The sequence below is a fragment of the Cynocephalus volans genome, chromosome 1 (genome assembly GCF_027409185.1).
Source record: "Cynocephalus volans isolate mCynVol1 chromosome 1, mCynVol1.pri, whole genome shotgun sequence".
In the NCBI taxonomy this organism is placed as follows: Eukaryota; Metazoa; Chordata; class Mammalia; order Dermoptera; family Cynocephalidae; genus Cynocephalus; species Cynocephalus volans.
In genome coordinates, this window is record NC_084460.1 from 293,486,441 (window position 1) to 293,503,587 (window position 17,147).

Genomic DNA, 17,147 nt, shown 5'->3' on the forward strand with positions numbered 1-17,147 from the left:
TCCCTTTGGTGAGACAAGTTAGGTGTCTGACTGGTCCCACAGGAGCCTGGGCACTGCTGGCCCTCTTTGAAATGCTCCTCCTTTCCAGAGTTCTTCCTCCCTTCCAGACCACTTCTTCATGGTCTCCTCTGTAGGCTTGCCTGTCTCTGCCTCCCAGTTAAATTTTGTTGTTCTCTAAGGTTCTGTCCTAATCCTTTGCCCTTCTCTGCTGTCACTGGGGAATCTTATTTACTCCCTTGGCCTCAGTCACTAGATCTCTCTTCTGAGCCACAAGCCCCTACCAGACATGGCAAGCACAATCTTGACCATTTGTTGAGCATCTACTATGTACCAGCCATTGGACTAGATGCTATTTTTTAAGGTATAATTTATAAACAGTTCAATGCATCTTGACTAAGCTATATATCTATATAAACAATAACTCAATTACATACTTTGTCTTTTAAAAATCTCATGTCAACTCAAGTTGTCATCCTCGTTTTACAGTTGAGGAAACAGGCTGGGAGAAGTTAAGTAATTTGAGTAAGGTCACACATTAAATTCACAGGGAAACTAGGATTACAATCCAAATTAGAATCCTGATTTAACATGTCTAGAGGGTAATGCTCTGCTTTGGATCATGAGAACTCAACATGTTCAAAGTTGCACTTGGCACTTTTTTGATTCAGTTCGAGTTATTCTAAACTGGCCTACATAAAAAAGGGAATTTACTGGCTTATTTAACTAGAAAGTTCAGTGTAAGCTTCAGGTACCATTTGATCAGGATTCACATGTCACTAGATCTATTTCTCTGCCAGCACCTCTGGCCTCTGCTTCCTCTGTTTTGGGCTCATTATTAGACACACTTTCCCCTCATGGTGGCAAGAAGGAAGGCCTCATCAGCTCCAGACGTACACACTTACTCAAGTCCTGCAAGGAAAGAGGAGGAGGGGTACTAGACACGTGCTTAAGTCAATATTTTACCTCTACATTTTCCTAGGATTCTGTCAGCTAATATTGAAAGTTCTGGTGACGGTATACCATAATAAGGAAAATAATGCATAATGTAGCAATTTTATAATTCTTTTGAAAGACAAAGAATGATAGCTGTTTAAAGAGAGGTTCATAACACCAAGGTCAAGTGTCCAGATCCCCATACTGGCCAACTGCCAAAAAAAAAAAATAGGGGTTCTGTTTGTTTATTTACTTCTCTAAATGTACGGTTCCACTTTTCAAAGATCATTTTTGGTCCTAAAATCCAGAGGGCAGTAAATAAACTTAGAAAAAACAAAGGAAACAAACTACCTCTGAAAACAACGTGTTGTTAAAACTAAAGGCAACACTTTGCAGTAAAATTTTATAGTAGTTCTTTTGCTAAATCTGTTATAATTGTCATAGTCAACCAAGAAGAAAATAATTTCACTGTGAATTATAAAAATAACAAAAAGAATGTTTAGTACTAAGCAGAGGATTTTTATTGTACGTATTCTCTCCCCCTCCCCCAGTTTGTTTGTTTTTTTGAGATTAGGTAAATCTACCCCATTGAAAAGTAGTTTCCCCACAAACACCGAAATGTTAACTGTTACTCTCCCCAATGTTTCTAGGGAATGGAAGACATTCTACGCTGCTTTATCAAGGAAGGCAATGCTGAGATGATTCGCCAGATAGAATTTATCATCAAGCAGCTTAATTCCGGTCAGTTTAATGCAAGAATTTATGATCTATCTTTTAATCATTCACATATGCCAGAAAGATATATATGCCTTCACAGATGGGCTTGTCATACCTTAGAATTCTTTCAAAGAGGACTTTAAGGAGGTGGGGAGACCCAAGTGAACTAACAGAAGTTCAATCAGGTAGTCAAGGCCAGATTGTCCAAAGATTAACAATCTCTTATCATACCCTAGGCATATAGTCAGTAAAAAGGATTTAAAAGCAATTTCAACAACCCTTCCCTATCCTTGTAGTTTATCTTTATGCAGCCCTTCCCTTTCCCTACCTGAATTTTGCCCCATTTAATAAGGGTGGCCTCCCCAAGGTCCCTGGAGATTAAATAATGAAAACAGATGCCAGTCTTTATAGCAGCCTTTAGAAGATGCCATCATCCTTCCACATTTATTCATTCACTCCAGATAAATTTATGTTGCCATCTGGCAGCAGGGATGGAGGCAATGTAATCCCCTTTCTATCAGCTTCCTCCAATACTGTAACAACCCACATCCCATAATCACCAGGAGAGGCAGGCCAGGGAAGCTTTGGATGGCACAGGGGTGGTGGGGAAGCTCTTGGCTCTCTCTGTGGACTCCCAACACCATTCACATGCCAGAAGCACCTGGCACTGCAGGCATGCAGGGGCCCAGGTTGTCACTTACGTCTCTCTACGTGCTCTTCCATGACACCCAGCAGCCCACATCACTGCAAGTCCAAGTGCACAAGTCCTGTTCAGTACATGAGCAAAAGGTAAAACATGAATCTCCTGATCTCTACTCACAAGTCAGCCACTTGATTGACCAAGGGCTAAGCAAAAGCGAAATGGCGGAAGCCCACAGGTGTCCTTTCCTCTAGCTCCTGGTTCACAGCCTGTGCTGCACAGGGCAGTCACCTGGGGAGATTTTTAAATCCTCAAGGCAGCACCCCACACTGATGAAATCAAAATCTCTGAGGGAGAGGCGCTTTTAAAGCCCCCAGGTGACTCCAATGTGCAGCCAAGGCAGAGCGTCACTGCCAGGGCACAGAAGAGAAGTGTTTTCAGGGGCTTCTGTTTGAGAGGAGGCAGCTGGGGAGAGCAGCCCAGGAGCCGTGGAGTCTTTGCCCATTTCCATTTGAACATCCTCCCCTTTGGTTTTTATGAAGCAAGTATAATTCATCCCAAATTCAGGTGGGCAAAGAATAATAGAACTTGCTTTTCTTTTTCTTTTTTATAGCTAGTTATGTTGCTTTGAGTAGAACTTTATTTTCTGCAACAATTTCATTTCTGACTCTGGGCCCCCATTCTGGTATATTAAAAAGAATAAAATGAAATAAAACCTTAGCCTCAGTCCTGGCTGAGCTTGCTCCCCTACCTTCTCTGGGTAGGGCACTGTGCGGCCAGCAGGGGTGGGGGGCGGGGTGCAGAGAAGGGGAGGGGTAGTTGTTGCTTGCCTACTCCATAGCGATCAGCAGCTTTAGGGTCACATTTGTGTTAGGAATCTTCTTCAAGGCTGCCTGTGTGTTTGTCTGTTGAACCACACCCACATCCATTTCCTTGTCATTCTTTCCTCCTCTTTGGCAGCCAAGAAGCAGGATGCAGGCCCCTTTGCTCTCTGGCCCAAAAAACGTCTCTTTCTCTTACATAAACTTGGCCCTTGGACAGCATGCTGGAGTGTGATAAGAGAGGAGACATTTTACACTTTTGTAAGGGACGTGCTTTGCAAAAACTTATCATGGGCAGAGCTAAAGCTTTATAAGTCTGGGTATTCTGGAAATACTCAGCTCAGTGAACTCCTATTTAAATAAAGAGTGCCTAAAATATGTCTTCTGTCATCTCAAATACCTAAGTTATTCCATATCCATAGGACAGTGGCAGGACCCCAGAGACGATTACCCAGGAGTCTGTTACTTTGAAACAGAATTCAAAAGTCTGAACATTTGGATGGAGGACTGCACACACGCACATACTTAGGACATGTGCCACCAGCATCAAATCAAAAGGAAACGTAGGAGAGGAGAGGCTAGAGTTTCCATCCCAGTCTTCATCCTCAAGTGAAAATTTATAGCAGAGTGTGAATTGTTGCTAGTTTACTAGTTTAAGATATGTGAAATGGCATTGCTGCCATTTTTGTTTAGAGTATTGGCTTTCTTGTTTTATTTTAGTGAATATAAAAACACATATGTGGGTTTTCATACGTGCAAGCCTGATTGCAGTCTTCCATTCCGATAAAGCCTTAAGGTCTTCAAGTACAAAGTTCAGGTATATTGGGAACCTAACTCCACAGGTGAGGAAAGACTACTCTGGTGAAGGTTAAAGGAAAATTCCAGCCTGGTGACACAAGTGGACTGAGCTGCCAGCAGCCACAGTGGGGAGGTTTGTCCCCTGGCTCGGCCCTGGGCCACAACTGCAGCCCTCAGTAAGGACAACCAGCAGATACTAGCCAGTCACTGAAGAGAAGACAGAGGCACCAGCCAGGTCACTGGGCAGGAGCAAGGCAGAGCAGGTTCCCCAGCTGGCCCTTAGGAAGTGAAGGACACTGGCCACTCCAGTGCCATGCCATATTAATTATTGGAATGGAGGGCACCTTATGGGTATGCACCACCTCAGGGAATGGGATGGGAAATGGTCATCCCAGAGAGGAGGAGCTAAGGTCTATAAGGTACTTGAGTTCACAGGACTGGATTATTCTGGGTACTGGGATGAGTCTGAGTGACAGGTGAAGAGATTAGGGAGTCAGGGGGATTGGACCTGGGCAGGGGGAGGCAGGGAAAGAGGAGTGTGGCTGGACTGTCTGTGGCCACATGAAATGGCCAAGATTCTAAAAAGTGGGCATTTCTGTATCTGAAAGTGAGAGGTTTATAATTGGAGAGTACCCGCAGCACCACCACTTTGAAAGGTAGGATGAGTGAGCTGTTCACAAGTGGGGACTAGAAGTTAGGTAATTAAACTTCAGCCGAAGTGCAAAATGACATAACATCCTCATGTCTGCAAAGTAGCTTTCTGGACTAGACAGCATTCCATGCCACTGGTGCAGCCCTGGTGGGCATGGAGGCGTACATGCCCTCGCACAGTGCTGGCCTTGGTCCCGCAAAGTAGTGGAGTCCTTCCCTTTAGAATGAGGGCTGTGTCGAAGGCATGCGATGTCCTGGCGTTTCTACATGTTCCCTCCTAGGAAGTGGTTTGGTGTTTGATCAAACTTTGGTGCATCTGCCTGCAACCTTTATAAGTGTGCTGGGCAATTTCTTGAAGTGTGGCCTTCGTTTCATCCTTTTCTCTTTCTTCCTGTTTGACTTCCTTTCTTCTTTTTTCAGGCTTTCTTTACCTTCATGTCATTAATTCAAGAAATGAGTGATAGTAGAGAAGATGTATTAGGGATGTGGGGACGAGTAAGTCAGGTCCTTTGTCCCCAGGGACTCAAAATCCAGTACAGTTCCATACAGTGGAGGAGAAAGATACCCAGACAAGTCAGCAGCCATCCGTTCATTAGAAAAGAGTGACCATCCGGAAGTGGAGGGGACTGTCAGGAGCTCTAGATGAAACGCTGAGTGTGTGCACAGGAGGGAGAGAAGACTGCTTAGCGAGGGGACCAGGGATGGCTTCGTGGAGGAGAAAGTGTTCAACATCTTTGTAATGCCCGCTGTGCATCGTTTGGGGTACTGAAGTCCTCCCAACAACCTTAAGAAGTAGGTGGTATGATCCCCATTTTACAGGTGAGAAAACCGGGGCTCATTCTTTGTCTGAGTCCATTGTGCTTCTAACTTCTTGCTCCTTCGTACATTTTCTAAAGATCTAGCAATGAAGCACAGAGCCTCCAGGAACCCTCCTCCATGACCACCACCCAGACCGCATGGAAAGTCATGGGGTTGAGAAATAGACTCGATGCTGCCACTTACTGGGAGTGTGACCATAAACAAGTCCCTTATTCTCTTTATGCCTCCACTGGTTACCTGTAAAATGGGGGATTATAGTCAACAAAATCTTTGTAAAGATTAAGTTAAATAACATGTGTGACTGTCCTTCCCCACATACCCCTCAATTTATATGTTGGCTTTTAATTTTTCCCATGTTACTATAAATGTGCTCTGATAAAAATGGAGAGGTTTATTTAAAATTTCTTAGGCTGACATCAAGCTGTGGCTGAAATGGTTATGGGAAGGAACGGTTAGCAGCTGGTTATTCTGATGTAACCTAACTCATTGCAGTGTGTACAGGTCTCTCAGTGGCTGAAGGATTTCGTTGGCCAAGCTCCTGCTGTGTTCACAGTTATTTATCGATTTTTTTCTTTATAGAAGAGCTCGTGGACGGTGTCCTTGAATCTGATGATGATGAAGAGGAAGATGATGAAGTAAGTTGGAGGCTCTTGACACCACATGAAGAACTCCTGTCAGACTATTCTGAGTCTCTTTCTTGCCTTGAAAAGTTAGTTCACAGATGGAGATTTTTAATTCCTGCTACATCATCTCTCGCAGTTCTGTGGGTGGTGGTTCTGCTGGTCTCACTTGGGGTCTCTCTCACGTGGCTGCTTTCAGTGTCCAGGCTGGCCTCTCAGCCTGTCAGGCCTCTCTCCAGGTGGCCCTTGTCATTCAGTAGTCTAGCCTGGACTTCCTTGTAGGTTGGCACTGGGCTCTGAGAGGGAAAAAGCGAAAGCTTCCAATCCTCTCTGGGCTCAGAAGTCTCAGACCATCACTTCTGCTACGTTCTGCTCAAAGCACATCACAAGACCAGCCCAGACTGGGGGATGGAAAGAACTACAGGAGGGTACAGGGCTGGGAGGACTGGAGGTCCTGTTTGAGGACCGTATCACACCTGCAGTGGGCTCACTGCAAACAGCCCGGATGTAGCATTTTACAGCGTTAGGGTTCTGGGGGAAGTTGAAAGATAACAGTTCTTCAGCCGAGTCTTTTGCTTTGAAGGGGCCTGGGCTTCACCTGTCTTCCCCTGGGATGGGAATGTTGGGCGTGTCGGCTCATGGTGAGAATCTCTGGGGTGAGGGTCTTGGGTCTGGTCCAGAGCTGGCAGAATCAACTGCTTTACTCTGTTATTTGCATTCTTTTGGCATGGGTTTCCTCAGCCAAAACCTGCTTGCCTGGTGTTTTAGAGCTTAAAGGTTCAGAAGTTAATGGGTCTGAGTCTCTGTGAAATGGGGGCTGTAGATGGGTTTTCAGATGACAGGCTTTTGTTATTGCCCTTTCTTCAGAGACCTAGAAAGAACAGACACGTTGTCCTCTTTAGTTCTCTGTGGTAGCATATGACTTGCCTTCCTTCTATTTTGGGGGTAGCAATTACTCCTGAAGCAAAAGCTGGAAGATGTATTCTATTTTGAGAGGAGGCATTCATTCCAAAAGTGGATATTGGAAGATGTATTTCTATTTGGAGTTGTGGTCTATCCATTTAAAAAGTGTGGGGCTGACCGGTTAGCTCAGTTGTTTAGAACAGGGTGTTATAACACCAAGGTCATCGGATCCTCATACCGGCCAGCTGCCTAAAAGAAAAAATATAAAATTAAAAAAATTAAAAGTGTGTAAATTTTGTTCAGGTTTTTGTTCATTAATGGAATCATTTGAGGGTGGTAGTTATTTAAGAGCCCAGCCCCCACCAAAGAAGACATACCAAGATCTGCAAAGATGGTTCCTCAGCAGGCAGCCTCCTTGCCTGTCCTTTTCCTCGTGGGCTGCAGGTGGCACCAGCAACTGCTCTTGCCTGCTCCTCCCGCCCTGCGGAACTAGTGCAGAACTTGACAGCCAAAGGGGAGCCTGGCCATCGTCTTCCTCAGGACCCTTTGTTTACACAGGTAGATCTGGAAGGGGAGCGGACCAGCCTAAGGTCACGTAGAGAGTCGATGGAGGTAAAATCTGGTTTAAGCGGGGGTTTAAAAGGGATAAACAGACTTTTTTTGTGAAGGGAAACAATAAATATTTTAAACTTTGCAGGCCACATGATCTCTGTTGCAGCCACTCAATTCTGCCATTGTAAGCAAAGTAGTCATCGACAGTACACAAATGGATGAATACAGCTGTGCTGCCATAGAACCGTGGACACTAAAAATTGGAATTTCATACAGTTCTCATATATCATTGTGTATTAGTCCATTTCTGTTGCCTATAACAACATACCTGGAACTGGGTAGTTTATAAGAAAACGAAATTTATTGCTTATAGTTTCAGAGACTGGGAAGCCCAAAGTCCAAGGGACACATCTGGTGAGGGTCTTCATGGTGGTGACGGTGACCCAGAGGTCTCACACAGCAGAAGGTGACAGAGCAGAGAGAGAGATGGTTTCTCATGCAATTCTCCTTTTTAAAGCCCTCAGAACCATGCCCCTGACCCCCGTTATTAATCCATTCACTAGGGTATGGTCCTACAATCTAATCACCTCTTCAAGGCCCTGCCTTCCAAATATCATAATAGGATTTCCTATCCTCAACAGTTACAGTGGGAATTAAGCTTCAAATATATGAACTTTGGGGGATACAATTCAATCAGTCCACAGCACATTAAATATTTCTTTTCAAATATTTAAACACTTAAAAATCATTCTTAGCTCACAGGCCATACAAAAGCCCAGGGGCAATTGTTTGCCAACCCCTAGGATGGAACGCAGCTCACCAACTCAGTGGTCAGTCTCCTCTGTGACTGGCCTTTCAGTACTCTTCTAAGTTATAGTGTAAGTTAATATTTTAATTATTTAGTCCCGGTAACTTTTTGTCATTGTGTCCAAGAGTTCTTTTCAAGACCTGTTTTTTTCCCTTCCTGTGTCAATCTTTTGGGTTTTTCAGTTTTGATTTTTTGTTTTGTTTTGTATTTGCTATTAATCCTTTTGTTTTTGTATTTTAAGGAAAAGTTCATACAGTTCAACTGTTCTTGTTAATGATGGAAATTCAAATTTTAGAAATTTCCCTTTGGAAGCAATTGTCATCTGCTATAAATGAACAAATATAGAAGTGGTCTTTTAGTTTTCTGGACTTTTTGCTACTTGCAGATTTTTATTTTAAGAGGTTGATATTTGGAAAGTATTTGTTGTGATAAGTAGAATTTTCAGAAGATTTCTAGAAGTTTAGTTGAGAAATTATAAAGAAAGAATCAATGATTTTAGGCCAAAACATGATGCTTTGTGATGAACTCAGGTCAGCAGTTTGTAGGCTCTCCCTCCTAAGGCTCCTCACAGTACATTACAGAGTGTTAGCGAGGGCCATCCTGGGGACAATCGATAGTGACTGGATTTTACTCGGCTTTCACCAAGGACAGGCATTACTTTTATAACTGTCTTTTAAAATTGGAGGGAAAAAAGAAAGTGACAGGGGCTTACAGTACCAAGAATCCTTTGAACAGTAGCACTGTTGCTGGAAATTGGTTGTCACTGACAACCCTGAAGGAGACAGCAAAATTATTTTCAAGGTGTTAGAGTCAAACCTTATTTTGCTTAGCAATGTAAAATATTAATTGAATTTAATATTTAGACCCAAAACACAGATAATGAAACCACTGTTTTCAGTTAGCTGCTTAGTTACTCTGGAGATAAAATGGCTCTCTTGGGGTAGAGCCGGAGGTAGGGTAAATTATACTCACTTTGTCACATTGAGCTAAAATATGTGTACCTGCAACTTCCACTACTACTAGTCCTGCTCTGCTGGAAGCTCTCAAGAGGGCCCCCAGACTCAAAATCTTGTTTTTCTCTCCAATTTTAAAAAATATAATCGCTTGATCTAATGTGTTGAAACTCAGTTATGTCTGGGGCTGGCCAGTTAATTAGCTCATTTAGTTAGAGCATGGCCTTATAACACCAAGGTCAAGGGTTTGGTTCCCCACACCCCCCAGCCACCCAAAAAAACCTCAGTTATGTCTGAATATACATACATTTATATACTAAAAAAAAAAATGTTTTAAGGTAGAACTAGAAATGTATCTTCTGATTTATAGACTGTCTAAGTCATAATGTCAAATGAAAAAAGGAAATTGTAAAGTAATATGAACAATATTTCAGCAAAAGCAAACATATAAACATTTGCCTATGAATTATATATGTGCTTATGTATACAGGTGTGGAAAGTTACGCCCTTTTTGTTGACATTAGAAACTGGGGGAGGGGTGAGAATAGGAAGGAGGAAATGTAGGTGAGAAGTAGAGAGAGGCCTTGATCAATAGGGCCCTGAGCTGCAGATTTGTCAAGCAAGAGGAATGAAAACAGGACACTGGACTGATGGCCTGGAGGTCAGCTCTGGAGCAATCTTGTGGATTGATGGGTCAAAAGCCAAACTGGAGTGTGTTGAGGATGGGTGGGAGGTGAGGAAAGGGTGCTAATAAGTATATACCGCATGTATTAGTCTGCTTATGTTGCTTATAACAAAATACCTGAAACTGGGTGATTTATAAAGAAAAGCGACATTTATTGCTTACAGTTTTGGAAGCTGGGAAGTCTAAAGTCCATCTGGTGGTGGCAACAGTGACCCACGGGGGAGTCTTACATTGCAAGATGGTGGAAGCAGAGAGAGACAGACTCTCCTCTTCTTTTAAAGCCCTTAGAACCATGCCCCTGACCACCATTTTTAATCCATTCACTACAGCATGGTCCTACAATCCAATCACCTCTTCTAAGCCCCACCTTTCAATTACCATAATAGGATTTCCCACCGTCTTAACAGTCACAGTGGGGGCTAAATTTCTCATACATAAAACTTGGGGGACATAATTCAAGCTTCAGTGAGTTTTGGGAGGACATAATTCAATTCACTGCACTGCTTTTCCCACAGATTCTGCTGTGCACAGGAGAAGAAAGTGGATGGTGGCTAAAGGGGATGTTTCTGTTTTGTTTTGTTTGTTTTAAGACGGGATGTCAAAATGCTGATGGGGAAGTGAGAGGGACAGGTTGAACATTTGAGGCAGAAGAAGGCATCCAAAGGACAGGTGTTTTCATTATTTTCTAAATTGTTTCTTATACTCTCTTGGCCCACAAAGCCCCAGACCCATTTAAACCTCCAGAGAAGTAAACCCATCACTAGACAAGCTTAGACTTTACACACAAGAGAACCAACAATGGCAGCTGCTTTTTAAGAGTTCAGCCATCTCATCTAGTGCTTTGAAGGAACATGTTATCTCATGCAATTTGTTCGTATATATGTACATACTTGATATGTTACTTACCAAAGGGCCACTGGTGGATCACAGGGCTCAGGAGCCTGGTAGCAACGTTCTCACTCCAAATGGTTCAGGTTTCATATTAAGGCAAGGTTCCCTGTGTCTAGCTCACAAGCGGCTTTGTTAAGTGGAGGTGAAAGGCCTTCCTGTGCTGTTCTAGAAGACTTATTCTATAATAAAACCAATATATAATTAGACAAATATTCTCTCCCCTTAACAAAATAGGTTTAAGTGCCAGGTCAGGTCAGCCATGGACATTTACTTGTTGGTTGCCATGTAAGTGACAATCATATGCTCAGCAATCTCCTTCTGTACAAACTTCACAAATCTGAGTCATTCGTGTCATCTGTGAATAGAGATCATTTTACTTCTTCCTTTCTTTTCTTTTCTTGCCTAAGTACCCTGGCTAGAACTTCTAGTACAACGTTGAATGTGGACATCTTTGTCTTGTTCCTGATCTTACAGGCAAAGTTTTCTGTCTGTCACCATTCAGTATGATGTTAGCTGTGGTTTTTTCATAGATGCTCATCATCAGGTTAAGAAAGTTCCCTTCTATTCCTAGTTTGCTGAGTGTTGGATTTTGTCAAATACTTTTTCTGCATCAATTGAGATGATCATTTGTTTGGTTTTTTCTTTCATACTGTTAATATGACGTATTACATTGATGATTTTCATATGTTGAACCTCACTTGCATTCTTGGAATAAATCCCACTTCATTGTGATTTATAATCCTTTTTATATGTTGCTGGATTTGGTTTGCCAGTATTTTGTTGGGGATTTTTGTGTCTGTATTCATAAGGAATATTGTATTAGTCAGGGTTCTCCAGAGAGACAGAATCAATAGGATATGTTATAATTATATGAGAGGGATTTATTAGGGGAATTAGCTCACGTGGCTATGAAGAAAAATCCTGCAATAGGCCATCTATAAACTGGATGCCAGTAGCGTGGCTCAGTCCAAGTCCAAAGACCTCAGAACCAGAGAAGCTGATGGTGTCCTTGGTGTAAGTTCTGGAGCCCAAAAGCTAAAGAGTCTCAAGCTCTGATGTCCACGGACAGGAGAGAAGAGTGTGTCCCAGCTCCAGCGGATCGAGAGAGAGCTTCACCTCTTTCCTCTGTCTTTTGTTCTCACCGGACCCCCAGTGGATTGGATGGTTCCCGCCCACACTGAGGGTGGGTCTTTCCCACCCAGGCCACTCAGACCCTCATACTAATCTCTGCTGGAAACACCCTCATGGACATACCTGAAAAGATCGCTTTACCAGGTTTCTCAGCATTCCTTCATCTAACCAAGTTGACATCTAGAATTAACCTTCACAAGTCCACCCCTTGTCAACTTGGTGTCCATACTATCTCCTTAAATCACACTTAATTTTCAAATGGTACAATAATATAGTAATTTCTCCTAACTTGATACATTATCCTTCGTACAACTGGAAACGCATTTATCCCTTTCCGAGAAGAAAAAGGTAAAGTCCTTAAATGATATTTGCCCTTCTCCCAATATCCCATAACTTAAAATTGCAAATACAGTGAAGTAAGGTTAATGACATTTAAATGCTGGTATAACGTCAGTAAGTCTTATGGTACATGGTAGAGAGCAAGAGGAACACAAACAAAGATAACTGCTTAATATGTGTACAGTGTATATACATAGAGACATATTCTTATCACAGCAGGGAGAACAATTACAATCCTCGTTTCTGTAACTGGTCACATGGTTGAAGCTGGTATTTATAACTACCTTCTTCTACTACCCGTTCTGTATTCCCTTTGCCTTCGGCGAGCGCCTCAGCGGGTCGTGGTTCTTTACCTGGTGGAGTGACCTAAACCTTCATCCCTGAAGAGTCTGGGCCATTTGTAGTCTTGCCTGGATTTGGTTGTGGTAATTTTCCATTGACCTTAATCACAGGGCATGGTAGTACTAAGAGGCGTCCTAAGGGATCTCCTGTTTTCCAGACGTAATCCTCTGTACCTCCATTGTGAAGTAGTGTCCAACTTCCCCTTGGTAGTCTGGGTCAGTCACCCCAGACAACACCATAGCTCCTTTCTTAGCCTGTTGACTCGGAGGCACAAGGAGCCCAAAGTGGCCAGGTGGCAGCCTTAACTTCCAGTTCAGTGGGATCATTTTTGTGTCTCCTGATGGAAGCATTCCTCCCTCTGGAACCAAGACCTCTAGACCAGCAGAGGATAAAGTTTCAGGGACAGGAAGCAAAAATTTTGCTAATGGGTCCCTAGGGGTAATGGCTAGTGGTGCCACTTCTGTTTCCACCCCACTCCTAGTACCAAAATCTGTATTAGTTAGGGTTCTCCAGAGAGACAGAATCAATAAGATATGTTATAATTATATGAGAGGGTTTTATTAGGGGAATTAGCTTACGTGGCTATGAAGAAAAGTCCCACGATAGGCCATCTATAAACTGGATGCCAGTAGCGTGGCTCAGTCCAAGTCCAAAGGCCTCAGAACCAGGGAAGCTGATGTTGTCCTTGGTGTAAGTTCTGGAACTCAAAAGCTGAAGAGTCTCAAACTGTGATGTCCACGGACAGGAGAGAAGAGTGTGTCCCAGCTCCAGCGGATCGAGAGAGAGCTTCACCTCTTTCCTCTGTCTTTTGTTCTCTCCAGACCCCCAGTGGATTGGATGGTTCCCACCCAAACTGAGGGTGGGTCTTTCCCACCCAGGCTGCTCAGATGCTCATACTAACCTCTGCTGGAAACACCCTCACGGACACACCTGAAAAGATTGCTTTACCAGGTTTCTCAGCATTCCTTCATCTAACCAAGTTGACATCTAGAATTAACCTTCAAAAATATCAAGGTAGTTTGATTTCTCTTGTGATATCTTTGTCTAGTTTTGATATCAGAGTAATACTGGCCTCATAATGTGAGTTAGAAAATATTCCCTTCTCTTCTATTTTTTGGAAGATTTTGTGAAGGATTGGTGTTAATTCTTCTTTAAACATTTGGTTTAAATGGTCACCAGTGAAGACATCTGGACCTGCACTTTTCTTTGTAGGAAGTTTTTTATTACTACTTTGATCTCTTGTTCTATCTATTCAGATTTTTTATTTCCTCTTGAGGTAATTTCTATAATTTGTGTCTTTCTAGGAGTTTTTCCATTTCATCTAAGTTATCTAATCTGTTGGTGTACAGTTGTTCATAGTATACCTATATGATCCTTTTTATGATCTGTAAGGTCAGTAATGAAGTCCCATCTTTTAGTAATTTGAGTCTTTTCTCTTTTTCTTGGTCAGTCTAGCTAAAGATTTGTCAATTTTATTGATCTTTTCAGAAAACCAATTTTTGGTTTCATAGTTTTCTCTCTTGCTTTTCTGTTCTCTATTTCTTTTATCTCTGTTCTAATCTTTCTTATTTCCTTCCTTCTGCTAGTTTTAATTTAATATGCTCTTCTCTTTCTGGTTCCTTATGGCATAAAGTTAGGCTATTGATTTGATGTAGGCATTTTTTTAAATGTAGGAATTGAGAGCTATAAATTTACCTGTGAGCACTGCTTTTGCTGCATCCCATAAGTTTTGGTAGGATTCGTTTTTGTTTTCATCTGTCTCAAAGTAGTTTCTAATTTCCTTTGTGAGTTCTTCTTTGACCCATTGGTTATTTAAGAATGTGTTTTTGACAAAGCCCCTTGGGAGAAGGCTATTGACACTGAGCAAGCTAATTGGCCAAATAAAGACAAGCCCTGTGACAGGGGCTTCCAGGAAATTACCAGACAGATTAAGTAATATGAGTTACCTGTGAATGGTACTTCTAGGGAGCTCAAAGTCTGTTCTGTTCCCTCCAGTAACTGCCAGGCTGCTGGTTTGCACCCTGAGTAAAAGGCTGTTGGTTTTCATGGCTGCCGTGGAGCTGAAGAGAGGGGGATGGCGAAGGGCAAGTTTAAATACTGAGTTAGCTGGTTTTCTTGAATAAATACTCCCGAGATTGTTGCAAGCCTTGGTTAATTTTCGGAAAAACTTGAAACTGAAGTTTGACAATCAATGGGAAAAAGTTGATTTTGACGATTTTTGCCAGTGCTCTCATTGGGTTGGGGAGGAGTGGGCTTCGGGAAGCTCTTGCTTCCCAATTCCTGCTGCATCCTGCCTGTTTCAGGCTTTCAACACTCTTATCCATGCACAGTTTTGTATCATTGCGGATTGGTCATTTGGAAAATATCGGTTTTACCAAGTTTTGCAGTTCTTCCAAATGTTGATACATTTGATTATACAACATCAAAAAAATTGCCAGCAATCTCTTCAGAAAAATCTTTAGGTAATGGGAAGCTGTCAGGCTCACAGTGGCAGATTCAGGTTTCTCAAAATTCTCATTTTCTCTTAAAAGTTCAAAAAACAACTACCAGTTGTTGTTTTTTTTAAATGACAGGCTCACCTCATTAATTATCAAGCAAACGTCTGCCGTGTGCCCAAGTCTGAATAACCATAGTTTGTCTGTCAGTCATTCTTTCAAGTAAAAATGGTGTTCCTTGAAAAAAAGCGCTGGTTCAGCTCACCACTGAAATAGTCTCAGAAGTGCTTTTCCTCAATATAATCTCGTGCTTTACTATAGCCAAAGTGCTTTATCTGTACATTCCATTTTGTTACACAGAATGTTAAAAAGATAGGCCACAAGGGTCAAGGTTTAATAAAATCAATTCCTGCTGCTTCATCAAGAGCATTCTTAAATGAAACTCTATCTATGTACCTATCATCTGCCTGTCTTTCATCTATCAATCGTCTGTCTGTCTGTCTGTCTGTCTGTCTGTCTATCTGTCTGAGGTAGCAGTGAAGAATATAGTGTGACTCATACCAGGGTTTGGTGGGACTGCTCTGATTTGTGCTAAGGCATAAATGGTTTTACCCATCATTGGCTTTGAACCATCAGTGCAAATGTCAGTACAGTTGTTTCAGGATAAACTATGAAAGTCAATAAAGGTATCTGACATTTTAAAATACATTAGCCAGTGTCACTTATGTTTCGTTGCCCAGTATTTACATAAAAGATCTTTGACGATTAGGTACTGTTGATACTGGATGAATGCAAGCAAAATAGCAAGTCCAGGCATAATTCTGCAGTCAAGATATTAACTCAGCATTCATGTTTGCAGCTTAATCTTTCCTTCAACAGGCTATTGTTTTATTGAAAAGTGTCACTACTGTGATTTCTTTTGCTAACTTGCTATCCAGTGGGCTTTCAGCAGTGTCAGCTCTACAAGGTTATTGTGTATGTTTCTCCAGTCAAGGCAATATGATAACTTACCCTGCAAGGTTCTTCAGTGGCTGTGTTTAAAAAAATTTTGTGTTGCGGGGGGAGTCATTTTAGATTTACAGAAAAAATTGTACAGAGAATTCCTGTTTACTTGTCATGAAACTTCAGTGGCTTTTTAATTCGTAGTTTGAAAAGTTATAACAAATTTTCAATTTTTCACTTTTGAAGAACTTATGACATCTTGTTTATTTATTAAACTCTGAATGATTAGTCTCAAAATTACACTCCAACTTAACTGATATTATAATGCTATTCAAATATGTTCTGTTACATATGTTACAATAAGGTAAATTATTGACATCTATAAAACTGAGAGAAAGATAGCTTTCATCATATTTTTGGTTTTTATTTGTGGTTTCACCCAGCTTCTTTGAAATAGATTCCTCCCTTCCATGAGCCAGAGAACTTTCTCTTTTCCTACTGCCCCCAACCCCCAACCATAACTAGATGGGATTTTTATTGGGACTGAATTAAATCTGTAGATCAATTTGAGGAGAACAGATATCTTTGCAATTTGAGTGTTCAATTCCATGAGTATAGTATGTCCTCATTGTTTTAAGGCCTTTTTATGCTGTGCTTCAAGTCTAATTAAAATACCCAGTACGTATGACTCGAATCAATGCCATTTACCTTTTTTCATGTCCAAAATCATTTGGAAAATGATGAATTCAAATGTGAATAAACTCAAGTATGAATAAGTTCAGATGTGAATCATTTGAAGAAACTAATTGGTAGACAGTTGGAACAGTGTAATGGCGAAAGTAAAAATAGAATTTTTTTAGAATTTGAGACAAGAGGTAGAAAAGTACAGCTATTGGGGTCATATTAGTGTTATAATGAGACTGTAAGGAAACATGGCACGACAGACTCAACAAGGTGAAATCAGGATCAGCTAGACGGGGGCTGGAAAACTTTGTAAGTTTCTTGAGCGCACAGTAAGTCCAAGAAGAAAGGCTAAGAGAGGAAGGAGCAAGTTGGAGCTGTACGAGCAGTCAAGACTAAGAAGATTTTCCGAGTGAGGATGAAGAACTCAGGCAAGGAGATAATAAAAATGACAACAACAAAGGACAGGTGCCCACACAAAGGATG

General features: G+C 41.7%; 1 protein-coding gene across 1 annotated transcript in view; it reads left to right on the forward strand.

Annotated features, from left to right (window-relative positions):
• Window positions 1-17,147, forward strand: part of ARMC9 (armadillo repeat containing 9) — a 143,822-nt gene that overhangs the window by 86,870 nt on the left and 39,805 nt on the right. Inside the window, exons 18-19 of the mRNA XM_063098022.1 lie at window positions 1,584-1,674; window positions 5,959-6,014. Of these exons, the coding sequence (XP_062954092.1) occupies window positions 1,584-1,674; window positions 5,959-6,014 (147 nt within the window). The remainder of the gene's footprint in view (window positions 1-1,583; window positions 1,675-5,958; window positions 6,015-17,147) is intronic.